The following is a 14,686-nucleotide window of genomic DNA, read 5'->3' on the forward strand; positions in this document are numbered from 1 at the left end:
TATTCTCTATATCACATTCACAGGATCAGAATACTGCGTTGATGTATGCTGCAGAGAATAACAGTTGTGACGCAATTACATTATTATTGAAACATGGTGCCGATATACACCATCAAGACGAGGTTTGTACACTACAATTGTTACTAATATTCATATTTTCAGAATTTATGACTATTATATCCGAGTTATCTGTCAATGTGTTGTCATTCGTACTTGTATTCTCTATATCACATTCACAGGATCAGAAGACTGCGTTGATGTATGCTGCAGAGAATAGCAGTTGTGACGCAATTACAATATTATTGAAACATGGTGCCGATATAAACCATCAAGACAAGGTTTGTACACTACAATTGTTACTAATATTCATATTTTCAGAATTTATGATTATTACATTGAGTTGCCATTGTTCATTTCTAAAATTGTTATTGTGGGGGCGCTCTCTAATGGGAAATATATATTGTGTCATTGTATAGCGGTATGATTGAAATAGTATTATTACAAAAATCTAAATTTTTCTTAGTAAATTTTATTACAGACTGCTGATACATCACTGTTAATAGCTTGTGGAGCGAATAGTTATGATGCAGTTAAAGTACTTCTATCAAAATCGGAAATCAATCATCGCGATAAGGTGAGTTATATCAACGAACCAATCATTATTGTGTGCATCTCGTATTAAGGTTTCACATCGTTCATATTTCGATTTGATTGTGATCTGTGTTTGTGAAAAACCGCTTCTGTCCTGTTTGCTTTCGAATATCACGCACGAACAAAACTTATTGCAGCAGACACTATAATCACGTATAAACTGGCATGGTGTCATGGATCGTTTGAGGCGAATCTCAACCCAAAGTGCGAAAAATGTATTTTTACTTTGTTGATTCCAAAATTGGTTGGTAACGGGACACTAGTTAGTGCTGTTTCTGCTACTTGTCATCCACTCCTGTCGGTCCATAATTTTTCTAAAATACCACTTTTTTAAATTATGTTTTCGTATGAGTCTTTGCGGGTAGGTGAGAATGAAAAATAGCTAATGAAACCTTATTTTCTGACCAAACCTGTGCCATGGTTATGATATTTGATGTGCAAATTTGTATCAGATTTTATAACCATAATTTAAGTTTGAATATTGCTGGCCTATTGCTTTGATACTTCAAATACATTTTCACCAGGACTTCTGTTATAATTTTATAATTTTATGACACAGAAAAATACTTTTATCATTTCATCATCCATGTACAACATCTACTCAATCACCTCAATAATTACTACCTATACCAAATTAATTTATTTCATGATTGTTTAGCAAATAGTGATTTTTATTGACTTTTATTTCTAGGTGAGGTAAGGTTCGTTCGTGATTTTTTTTTTTTGCTTTTTATTACCCAAACAGTCTTGGCTGTAGACTGTTAAAATGTCGCAGCATTGTGAATAGTGGAACATACAGACGAAACGGGTCGATACAAATTAAACGAACCCTGACCTACGAACCCTGAAATACCTCATTCATAGAGTGCCTTAGTACCAGAGGTCGCCGTGCATGGCCATACAACGTACTTTGCGACATCGCTACAGATGCATGCTAGCGTGATTTTTTTCTACGGTGTTTAAAACAGCATCTCGTTGCCGATTTTTCTGTAATTTTCAGGGTATTTTTTTATTTTTAACTAACCGAGCATTTTACGTTTGTGTATTTTGCCACTGAAAAGTTAGTTATCGATGACAGCACAGCAATGGTGTTTATTCATTGCATCGCAATGCTACCATCACGGTGATCGTTACAGCGAAACGAAAATTGTATACTTCAGTTTTAAAATGCCTTTGGAGAAAAAAAGACGTAAAAAATAAAATAAATTATTTTACAGTATACTACTGGAAGTTGTTTTTTTATTCCGCTTGCATGCTGGAAGCGTCTACGTCTTGTCTGTTTTTTGTAGTTTCTGGGTCTCGTTGCTGGCGTGTAAGGTAACAGGGTCGAAGACAGGAAGTCACACATCGCCGCACCAGCAACTCATTTGCATATAACATCAAAGTGACTTGTCAATCAAAGAGCAATGTAATGAAACTTTTGGGACTTTTAATCACATACGCGTGCCTCGGCTCCCTATATTTTGAAATCGATTTTTGGGTATGTTCCAGCATTGACAATGCTCCGAAATTTTGACACTTTTATTTTAACAATTTTATCTAGCCAAGACTTTCTTGGTAAGAAAAAGCAAAAAAACCATTGTGAGTGCCCACGAACCTGCATCTATACCTTAATACTACTAGTCCAACACTCGTACATTTTATTTGACCTCTATCAGAGTAGTTTTTATTTCATACTGAATTTGTCTTGATTACAAGCCAGATTTATTCGATATTTCAACATTGGTCAATGTTCAACGTTAGCTTTGTTGCCTAGGAATCAAATTTACTAACATGCTTAGAATCGAATTGTGTAGGCCAAAATACATACTTTAGTTTCGCATGAGATTTAATAAAGTTGATCACACCCTAGACGCTGAAAATTCGAGCAAATCCAAATCTGTATAAATTCTCAGCAATATTTGTTTATTTGCCAAAATTTCAAATAGCTAGTGAATACTGCAATTGTTTTTATTTTGTATATGGTGCATACTGAATCATACCACGGTTACTAGGAAAGATAACCGTGATCAAACGTAATTAGCTACAAACGGATTAAATTCAAATTTAATAAAAGCTAATGTTGTTGACAAATAGGTCTGAAATAAAATATAATTCCATGCTTAATATGTAATCTATGTAACTTAGGGTGGAGTTATGACAACCAGACCAGACCAGACCAGACCAGACCAGACCAGACTTACTCACTCATTCATTCACATAATACAATCAGCATTCTTTTTAATTCTCCTACATCCTTATAAATTCATTATCACGCCATATATCATCATAATATGCCTACAATTCTACGAACTTACGAACTTACAAACATAGTATTATAAACATATTCTAGACATGTCTTTATCCATAACAACAGAAAGAACTAGTGAACTAGTAATTTGCGAACCCAGCTTCTAAATTTATGACTTGTAGTACAAACCCTTTGCAGATAATATTGTAAAAATACAAAATGGCATTTGTATATAAATGAAACGTAGTTTGCCCTCACCACGTGCCTGCTTTATTATTTCAAGCTATTATAAATCACACCCCAGTATATCTTATGAATATATCGCTTATATTAAGATGGCAACGTTTGTAAAAAAAATGGGTAAAAATAGGTTTGTAAAAAAGAATAATTTTTACCTTGTGTAATCTCTCATGCAACATTTCTGTTGTGGAAGTGTGTCTCTATATTATCTGTTTTTATTCTACATTTTTTCATTTAGCCAAAACAATATATAAATGAACTAAAAAAGACACATGACTGAACAGAATAAGTGTATATGCTTGTATATATATAGTTGTTTATAATTATTTGCAAGCCATAACTTGTATTGTCGTTTTTGAATTAATTTATGTATTTTAAAGGTTGAAGTGAATATTATATGAAGGCAGTGACAGATGATAAATCATTTCATACCGAGGATCAGTTAGGGTTACAATATACTCTTGCTGTTATGTTTTTCGACTTGTTTGATTTTTCTTTTGTATTTCATGTATTTGACATTACTAAAGCAAGGTGGAAATGCTCTCAATAAAGTGTTGCAAAGGCCTTGGTATACGCTTGACTTTGATGTCGATACGAAGACATCTGCACTGAATATTATGAAATTACTTCTGGAGACACACATCGATATAAACAATGTTGATGAAGTAAGTACAATTAATGTTTATATGCTAATGATTATCGGATTATGATACAGTTTTACATTCAGTGTCACGTGACTAATCATTAAATGTATTCTGCCTTTAAACTGAACACAAATTAATCCCATACATGTGCTTTATTTTAATAGGAAAACCAGACACCATTGGAGTATATTAATTCAAACATTAGAGAAGCAGGTATTAAAACAGACTTCTACAAAGAAGCTAAACTATTACTTTTGAACGCAATACAGGCAAGTTATTATTCTTTACAAACAAATAGATTACCAGTTGTTTGCTGGGTATGATCGAATATCGCTTACCATAGTTTATGATGTTGTGCAGTGACTGTTATTCATTATGTAATCCAAATGTGTTCAACAGGAACGTGAAAAGAGTGAATTAATGATGCAGGATGGAGTTAAAATTGATGCAGTCAAGTTTTACTTTGCTGGTCATGGTGGGGTTGGCAAAACAACTCTTAAAGAAACTCTGATGAGGGTATGTATGAAAATGAATTGATGCTGGTGATTACTTTGATGAAACCAAAATGGAATTAATATCTGAATTATTGGCATGCTGTTATTGCAACATCTTCCTCATTATCAACTTTAGAGATATTGGATTTCAATGGAATAGCATGTCAATAATACTCATTGTTATACGAGATTATTATGAGGATACCTCAAAGTATGCACGAAAACAGTACGGCGAAGTATCGGTCAACGCGTAGCGGAGGTTGAAGCATGGCATAATGTCTTTTAAGAATACATCATGGGAATACCGAAAACCAAAATGTTCAGAACAGAATCAGCAAACTTCTTTGTGTGGAATCTGGTCGAACCCTAGTGGCAGCCATGTTTGTTTTTATTAGTAGAGGACGCTAACGCGTGCAAACTTTCCATATATGGAATTCGCATTTTTGTATATGGTATACACTGTAACTTATGACATTACGGTGACAGATGTATAATAATAAACTAATAAAACGTAACAAGGTGTACTACGGGTTGCAGTCTTGCAGCCTTAAAATCAATACATTTTCTTCAGAGGTCCAACATTGCTAAATAAATGGGAAATACCAGAGCTACATCTCGAACTGTTAGGAAAGGTGGCATCAATGCTACATCCCAATTGAATTAGAAAAAAGACTGTCGGCACGCAAGATTTGAATATACTCCAGCATTTTATGTTGGAAAAGGAAAAGATCAACTAACTGGAGTGAACACTTCAAACAAAATGGGCACTGCACCAAGCATTGTACTGCTGACAGTAGACTAGAATTAAACCACATCCATCGACATGATACTCTCTCTGTATCAAGTTGAGCGCTGGCTTTGGTGACAGTAAAATGAATTTGAACCCACAACCACTAACTTGTTAATTTGTCTTGATGATAGAACATGAGAATTGATTTCCCAAATTCTGCACATTGCTTAAATTTATTAGCCTTGTTAAAAATTGGCAGTTTTTGTCAATAGCAATTCCAATAATATCACACGTTAGATTACTAATGTCTACCTGCAAAATAGTTGTCACTCAAGAAATAAGACATGATGCTAAAAACTGAAATAGATGAGGTTACAATAGTGTATGAGATAGCATGTTGTTGTTCCACTAAATAGAATTTTTTGCGCCGTTGCTATATACAAGATTGTAGCTAGAATACAAAAATATTTGTTGGATAGTTACTTGGCATTATATTTGGTTGCTATTGACATGTAGATGTTGATCATATCTGAAACACGCTAGTCATTGATTGTTTTTTTATAAATGTTGTAGGAGTTCTTTCTAAGCTTTATTTGTTTTATAAATGTTGTAGGAGGTGAAATCAGACAGAGAAACTTACTCTTGTCCACCTGGCAAAGACGATTATGTAAAAACAGCTGGTATCGAGGTCATGAACTACGACCTTCCAGGGGTCGGAAGGAGCAGCCTTTGGGATTTTGCAGGTCAAGCTCAATTATTCGTGTCACACACCTTGTTCCTTGATCCAAGTAAAGCGACATTCCTACTTGTTTACAAGATAGTCACTCATGATGGAAAAAAGCTGGTAAGGCCAATGGACTTGAAAGAGACAAATTTAAAAGAGGTGAGATATCATACATGCTTTTCAGCTTCGATTTCATTTTGAAAATATCAAACATAGCTGCAAGCAGCCAAAATATGTTTGGGCCCATTGGCCTATACCCACATTTCTATGTTTTTTTTCAGTGATTGCTAGTTACGTACGTACAAAAAATGAAGAGTTAGGAATTTTAGTGGTCATGAACTTATGAATATTTTTTTTCTGAACTGGCTGCTATGGTATTTTTCATGGTGTGAAAAATAGTCATTACATGAGTAAGGTAGCTATTCGTATAGCAACCAAGTCAACGCCCATAGTAACCAACCACAAAGTAGCTTTTTTGATGAACATGAATTTTAACTGTCACAAAAAGGCATTAGCAACCAGTTCAAAACAACAACAATTATATATAACAGTTTCTTTTTATAATACTATGATACATTCATACTTTGATAAATTTTGCTGAAAAGGTGCGCGTATTACTATCAACCAATAACATAGCAGCATGAGTTCAATAAACTAGTGGTAGAAATGATTATGATGGCAAAATGTCACTGTGGGGATATTCCACTATTATTCTAAGAACATGTCTGTCTATTTGTCAATTTTGAAAATAATCATTTGGTTGTATACGCTTTTATTTTCCTTGTATTCATATTTATGCATTGTATTTTTTACCTGTATGCCATATAAATGTTATCACATTTAGTTGCCCAAAATACCAACTGATTGCTATAATAATAATAATAATAATAATAATTTTCCATTGTATTTTGTGTTAGTTGTTTGTCTGGCTTAAGATGATACGCAACTCTTTCATACAATCTGATATTGACCCAGCTGCTCGACCAGAGATTATTCTGGTGGCCAGTAGAGCAGATTGGGCAAATGAATACAAAAATGAAGGTAATTTATTTCATCATAATTAAGAGTTTATCCTATTTAAATATGAATGTTATCGTGATAAAGGAAATAAAAACGCATAATTAGTATGTATTGTCTGAATATATATACATACATAGACAGAGACATTAAGACACGACTACATGAGTAAAGTTGACTCTACAGTACTGTTTCGTAAGGTACACGGAATACCTCACTCATCAGAAGTTAAAACTTTATTAAATAAACATATGTGGGACTAACAGGGTATGAATTTAAAACCTGGTACAGAAACCACACTGCATCGCTATGCAACCAATCATCAAGAAACGCAACAGAGCTCAGTGAATACGCTTGGTCATTAAAAGACAATAACATTGATTATGACATCAAATGGAGAGTGTTATCGCGTGCTGCATCATATAATACTTCAAGCAAATGTTGCAACTTATGCATTAGAGAGAAATATATTATAATTTTCCAACCACATTACTGTAGTTTAAATAAAAGAAATGAGCTTTTTTCTTCCTGTAAACACAGAGCCAAATCGTTGCTATGCAACAACTAGTTTCAAGATCGTAAACCCACTCCATTGTTATGCAAATCTGTAGCGCTTATAATGTAGTCTGTTTCGGTGGTTTATTTAATAAAGTCTTAACTCCTGATAAGTGAGGTACTCCATGTACCTTACGAAACAGTATCGTAGGGTAAACTTTACTCATGTAGTCGTGTCCTAATTTCGCTGTCCATGTATGTAAATCTACTCTACAAACTCATCGTTCACCTGGGATAACCGACTACCTATATATATATATCAAAACATTTTATCCACCCATTTTGAACACATTTACGTTTTATTTGTGCAGCCGCACTTGTCAAGGAAGAAATTTTGAAGGAATGTAAAGAAATGATAAAAGATCAGGTTCACATCTCAGATGAAACATTTTTAGTAAATTGTAATGATGGTAACAGTTCTGAAATGCAAGAGTTGAGGGCGGTACTCCGCAATAGAAGAGATGCCATACTAAAGGTAATTTAGTAATTTTAGTATTTAGTAATCTCAATGCATTCATTTTTTTTATTTTGCTTATGAATCTTGGTAATGATATCGTCTGATTTTATCGAACAAATAGTTCGCGTGGATTGAACTAAGTGAACTTTGCATCAGTACATTCGGATCTATGATCTATTGTTTGAAGGAATACAACAATCTTGCATGTAATTGTTACTGTGTTTTTCAGCTTGAAAACCCAATGCCAAAGATATGCGACAGAATATTGAAATCGAAAAACGATTGGACTCGTGATAACATTGGTTTTCCAGTTATGAGTTGGTCTAAATACTTTGATCTAATTAAGAACACTGTAGATTCTATGGTGAAAGAAGATTTCCTTCGAACAGCAACCAAATATCTACATTATGGCGGCCATGTGAGTTGAACAATAGCAATTCTATAGAATCTGAGAATATTATTTTAGAGAGTTGGATTTTCATATCATATTCATATTACGCTATGTATCAAGTTATTATCCAAAATATTTGAATTATAAGTCCAAAAGAAAATATGTTCGCATTTATTCATATTTTCTTATAATAAACATGAACAAATACTTCTTAGTAATGTCAAGTATGAATACTTCATAAACATGACAAATAACATTATATATATACTATTTATGTTAGGCTTACTATCTATCGATAATATTTGTAAATAATTAAAATTAAATTATTATTATCATTATGCGCCTTTTATATTTTATATTTTAGCTTATACATTTGAAAGGCATTGTAAAGGATGGAACCGATGTTGTAGTCCTAGTACCACAGTGGATGTGTAGTAGAGTGATGGGTCCATTCCTGGCATCAGAAGAATTCATTCAGTTTGCCAAGAAGTTGCCAAAAAGGATGACACATGAGAGGCAGGACATTGAAAGTGTATTTGATGAGGCAACTAACAAAGATTTGGTTGTGGAGTTGTTAGGTGCACTAGAATTACTGTTTCTTTTCAAGAAGGATTCTGAAGATAATTTTTTAAAAGATTTGTTCATTATTCCTACTCTACTGCCTGATCGTATGCCTGATGGTCAGTGGAAAAAAGGCCCCTACAAAAGTAGATATGGTCGACGAATTCAAATCCGTACCGATAGGGATATGTTTTCACCTGGTCTCTTTCCGAAATTACAAACACGTCTTTACCACAATTTCACTGACATGGGAAAGCCACCAAGTGGTATATGGAGGAATGGAATAAAGGTTTCCCATGGTGCAGAGGGTCTGGTTTATTTCACTAATGACAAGACAGCAATAAACTTCGTTGTGAGAAGTCTGGATGATAAAGGCATTGGCGAGTGTTACCAGCTGATGGAGATAATCCAGCAGTGTATGTATGCTGTACGTAACCAAATTGCACCAGGATGTGATGTCGATGAATATATCCTCAGTCAAGAGTCTATCACAGATATTGAAGACTTTGAAGACATATGCTACTATTCAATGGATATTATCCGTGATGCAGAATCCAAGAAGACCACTGTATACAATGAAAAGTACGGTATTGAAGAAAAAGTTGAAGATTTGCTGTGTGTCGGGTATGACCCAATATTCGTGAATGAGCAGAAGTATGATTGCGACATCAAGTGGTTACTACATAAGACAAAGGAAGATTTAATTAATATGCTGGAAATCGAACGCCATAATGATCACAGATTCATGGCACAGTACATGGGTATATCTGATTATGACAGACGAGTCATGAATGAACATGTCAAAAGGAAGAACAAATGCGTAACTGAACAACTATTTGATGAATGGTCTAGGAGATGGGCAGAAAGAAAACAGAAGAACGGTGACGATGCACTGAAATCTGAAGTTAACACTACAATGAGCACCAAGCCATACACCGTCTACTATGAAAGCAGCATACAGAATCTACTCGAAATCAAGAACAATTATCTGCAAAGTAGAGACGATGTCGAGGAAGCCATAAAAGCTATGTTTCAACGCCGTGTATAAAATCGACCTGAAACAAGATTGATAGTATGCCATGAAAGCGCATATTCCAAGTATCATAAATGCTATGCTGGAAAGGAAATCAGTTATATTGATTATTTGATAGACAAATATATGGAAAATAATTTCCAGAATGAAAAGAATACTTCACATCCTGTGTTTAACTCACTTTCCAAACAGATATAAACTGATAGATATAATTGAATGCACCTAGTAAAAAGTGTGACACCAAGTCACGTGATAGACGTGAGCACGTGTGTGTGATAGACATTTTTGAATGCTCTCAATGATGGACAGACAGAAAACAAGAAGATGGCGGAATACACTAAAACCTGAACTTATTACAATAAATATTATCACAATGTGTACTGTGGGAGTGTCACCCTTGGGGAGAATTTCCTACACAATAAAGATGATGTACATGAAGCCATAAAAGATATAATTTCAAGACATAAATGTGTTTAAAACTTTTGTATCTCATCAGTTTTTTTTATTGAGCTGTTCCATTAATATTTTATTTGTATGTGATTCCAGATTTAATGTAAATATAATTTGTCAGCTTGTATGGTAGTAAATAACATTTCATGTCATTACTACGTTCACTATCCAATGTGTTTACGACCACAATTGACACAATTAAAAATGATAGTCGGACGATTCTTAAATTGTACATGTGAACAGGACGTTCACTGAAATATAAGTGAAAATGTAGACAGGTTAAATATAGGCATAGTATTTATATGCACTCAATATATCTAACTTACTACCCTGTTGATTTATTGTATTAGGTATAGATGTAAGTATATATGTAAATAAAATAAAAGATTGCTTTTATTCCAGCTATGGTACAATAAATAAATGGATAGAGAAATTAAGTGCAGTGTTTTATTTTACTTTTTATGTAGCAAATATATTAGATTGTATAAATTCATCAAAACTACGTCAAACGAAAATATTTTCGAATGAAAAAGAAAGTGAAATATGACCGCCCATTGAGAGCATATTTGAACTAACATTCAAATCACATTATTCCTCGAATATATATATATCAGTCAGATGCGTGGTATGACAGATCATGTCGGATCATAGAGGACAGTGGCATGTCGGATCATAGAGGACAGTGGCATGTCGGATCATAGAGGACAGTGGCATGTCGGATCATAGAGGACAGTGGCATGTCGGATCATAGAGGACAGTGGCATGTCGGATCATAGAGGACAGTGGCATGTCGGATCATAGAGGACAGTGGCATGTCGGATCATAGAGGACAGTGGCATGTCGGATCATAGAGGACAGTGGCATGTCGGATCATAGAGGACAGTGGCATGTCGGATCATAGAGGACAGTGGCATGTCGGATCATAGAGGACAGTGGCATGTCGGATCATAGAGGACAGTGGCATGTCGGATCATAGAGGACAGTGGCATGTCGGATCATAGAGGACAGTGGCATGTCGGATCATAGAGGACAGTGGCACGTCGGATCATAGAGGACAGTGGCACGTCGGATCATAGAGGACAGTGGCACGTCGGATCATAGAGGACAGTGGCACGTCGGATCATAGAGGACAGTGGCACGTCGGATCATAGAGGACAGTGGCACGTCGGATCATAGAGGACAGTGGCACGTCGGATCATAGAGGACAGTGGCACGTCGGATCATAGAGGACAGTGGCACGTCGGATCATAGAGGACAGTGGCACGTCGGATCATAGAGGACAGTGGCACGTCGGATCATAGAGGACAGTGGCACGTCGGATCATAGAGGACAGTGGCACGTCGGATCATAGAGGACAGTGGCACGTCGGATCATAGAGGACAGTGGCACGTCGGATCATAGAGGACAGTGGCACGTCGGATCATAGAGGACAGTGGCACGTCGGATCATAGAGGACAGTGGCACGTCGGATCATAGAGGACAGTGGCACATCGGATCATAGAGGACAGTGGCACGTCGGATCATAGAGGACAGTGGCACGTCGGATCATAGAGGACAGTGGCACGTCGGATCATAGAGGACAGTGGCACGTCGGATCATAGAGGACAGTGGCACATCGGATCATAGAGGACAGTGGCACGTCGGATCATAGAGGACAGCGGCACGTCGGATCATAGAGGACAGTGGCACGTCGGATCATAGAGGACAGTAGCAGGTCGGATCATAGAGGACAGTGGCACGTCGGATCATAGAGGACAGTGGCACGTCGGATCATAGAGGACAGTGGCACGTCGGATCATAGAGGACAGTGGCACGTCGGATCATAGAGGACAGTGGCACGTCGGATCATAGAGGACAGTGGCACGTCGGATCATAGAGGACAGTGGCACGTCGGATCATAGAGGACAGTGGCACGTCAGATCATAGAGGACAGTGGCACGTCGGATCATAGAGGACAGTTGCACGTCGGATCATAGAGGACAGTGGCACGTCGGATCATAGAGGACAGTTGCACGTCGGATCATAGAGGACAGTGGCACGTTGGATCATAGAGGACAGTGGCACGTCGGATCATAGAGGACAGTGGCACGTCGAATCATAGAGGACAGTGGCACGTCGGATCATAGAGGACAGTGGCACGTCGGATCATAGAGGACAGTGGCACGTCGGATCATAGAGGACAGTGGCACGTCGGATCATAGAGGACAGTGGCACGTCGGATCATAGAGGACAGTGGCACGTCGGATCATAGAGGACAGTGGCACGTCGGATCATAGAGGACAGTGGCACGTCGGATCATAGAGGACAGTGGCACGTCGGATCATAGAGGACAGTGGCACGTCGGATCATAGAGGACAGTGGCACATCGGATCATAGAGGACAGTGGCACGTCGGATCATAGAGGACAGTGGCACGTCGGATCATATAGAGGACAGTGGCACGTCGGATCATATAGAGGACAGTGGCACGTCGGATCATAGAGGACAGTGGCACGTCGGATCATAGAGGACAGTGGCACGTCGGATCATAGAGGACAGTGGCACGTCGGATCATAGAGAACAGTGGCACGTCGGATCATAGAGGACAGTGGCACGTCGGATCATAGAGGACAGTGGCACATCGGATCATAGAGGACAGTGGCACGTCGGATCATAGAGGACAGTGGCACGTCGGATCATAGAGGACAGTGGCACGTCGGATCATAGAGGACAGTGGCACGTTGGATCATAGAGGACAGTGGCACGTCGGATCATAGAGGACAGTGGCACGTCGGATCATAGAGGACAGTGGCACGTCGGATCATAGAGGACAGTGGCACGTCGGATCATAGAGGACAGTGGCACGTCGGATCATAGAGGACAGTGGCACGTCGGATCATAGAGGACAGTGGCACGTCGGATCATGGAGGACAGTGGTAAGTCAGATCATGGAGGACAGTGGTATGTCAGATCATGGAGGACAGTGGTATGTCAGATCATGGAGAACAGAGATATACCACATCCTAAAGAACAGTGGAATGTCAGATCAAAAGGACAGTGGTCAGTTGTACAGTTACCATATAAAGCTCGAAATTGAAGTCATTAACTTTTTTTACATATGCTCATTAATGACATGAGTAAAAATTAAGTAAAAAATGTTTTATATATAATCTCACTCAACAAATCAAAATACATGATACCTCTACGGGCATGCTACCATCCTCTTACATTTAAAACAAATTATTAGACGCCATGACATTAAGTATTACAGTAAGTAGTCCAGCTATCAAAGAATATCCCTTCCTACTAGTCGTATATCAAAGAATATCCTGCCCTTCTAGTGGGATATAAGAGCATATCTTGCCTTTCTAGCAGTATATCAACGAATATCCTGCCCTTCTTGTAGGATATAAGAGCATATCTTGCCCTTCTAGCAGTATATCAAAGAATATCCTGCCCTTCTAGTAGAATATAAGAGCTTATCTTGCCATTCTGGTAGTATATCTGACCACAGTCTGCCCTTTTTCGTAGTTTATCAGAACAAATCCCGCCCTACTAGTAGTATATCAGAGCATATCTTGCCCTTCTGGTAGTTCATTGAAGCATATCCTGTCCTACTATTAGTATATTAGAGCATGTTCTGCCTTTCTGGTAGTATATCATAAAATACCCTGCGCTACTGGTAATATATGAGACCATATCTTGCCGTTCTAGTAGTATATCAGAGCAAATCCTGTCCTAATAATAGTACATCACAGCATTTCCTACCCTTCTAGTAGTATACTTTAGCACATCCCATCCTACTAGTTATTGTGAGAATATACTTTATTTTTGAATAGCGACATCTTGAATTAGCGAAATAACATGCTAACTAAAAAGACATGTTTTACAGTTGTTGATCAGAGCATATCCTTCAATGTTGATAGTATATCAAAGCATATCCTGCCCTACATTTAATATGTCAGAGCACATCCCGCTTATAGTATATCATACCGTATCTTGCCCTACTATTAGTATATCCGAACATATATATACATATATTGTAGTATATCAAAGCATATCCTGTCCACCTGGTAGTATATCTGAGGATATTCCCCCTCATTAGTAGTATATCAGAGCACATCCCACCCTACTAGTAGTATATTAGAGAATATCTAGCCCTTCTGGTAGGACATCAGATATAGGATATCATTTTCCACACTACTAGTAGTATGTCAGAGCAACTCCTACTCTCAAACTAGTATATCAGAGAATATTCCGCCCTACTTGTAGTATATAAGAGCATATCCCTCTCTCCAAGTAGTTTATCAGATCAAATCGTACCCACCTGGTAGTATATCATAGCATATCTTGCCCTACTAGTATTATATCGGAGCATATCATGTCCTGCTGGTAGTATGTCAGTGCCTATTCCGCCCTATTGTAGTATATCACAGCACATCCCAACCCACTAGTAGTATATCAGAGCATATCCTGTCCTACTGGTAGTATATTGGAGCATATCTTTCCATGCTTGTAGCATATCAAGACT

General features: G+C 37.4%; 1 protein-coding gene across 1 annotated transcript in view; it reads left to right on the top strand.

Annotated features, from left to right (window-relative positions):
- Window positions 1-10,610, top strand: part of LOC102805122 (uncharacterized) — a 32,363-nt gene extending 21,753 nt beyond the window's left edge. Inside the window, exons 23-33 of the mRNA XM_085494723.1 lie at window positions 24-122; window positions 240-338; window positions 539-634; window positions 3,649-3,786; window positions 3,930-4,034; window positions 4,165-4,281; window positions 5,603-5,872; window positions 6,631-6,754; window positions 7,597-7,760; window positions 7,972-8,160; window positions 8,498-10,610. Coding sequence (XP_085350849.1) covers window positions 24-122; window positions 240-338; window positions 539-634; window positions 3,649-3,786; window positions 3,930-4,034; window positions 4,165-4,281; window positions 5,603-5,872; window positions 6,631-6,754; window positions 7,597-7,760; window positions 7,972-8,160; window positions 8,498-9,742 — 2,646 coding nt within the window. The 3' untranslated portion in view covers window positions 9,743-10,610. The remainder of the gene's footprint in view (window positions 1-23; window positions 123-239; window positions 339-538; window positions 635-3,648; window positions 3,787-3,929; window positions 4,035-4,164; window positions 4,282-5,602; window positions 5,873-6,630; window positions 6,755-7,596; window positions 7,761-7,971; window positions 8,161-8,497) is intronic.
- The last annotated feature ends 4,076 nt before the right edge of the window (window positions 10,611-14,686 follow it).

Source organism: Saccoglossus kowalevskii, chromosome 20 (assembly GCF_978046115.1).
Source record: "Saccoglossus kowalevskii chromosome 20, keSacKowa6.1, whole genome shotgun sequence".
NCBI lineage: Eukaryota > Metazoa > Hemichordata > Enteropneusta > Harrimaniidae > Saccoglossus > Saccoglossus kowalevskii.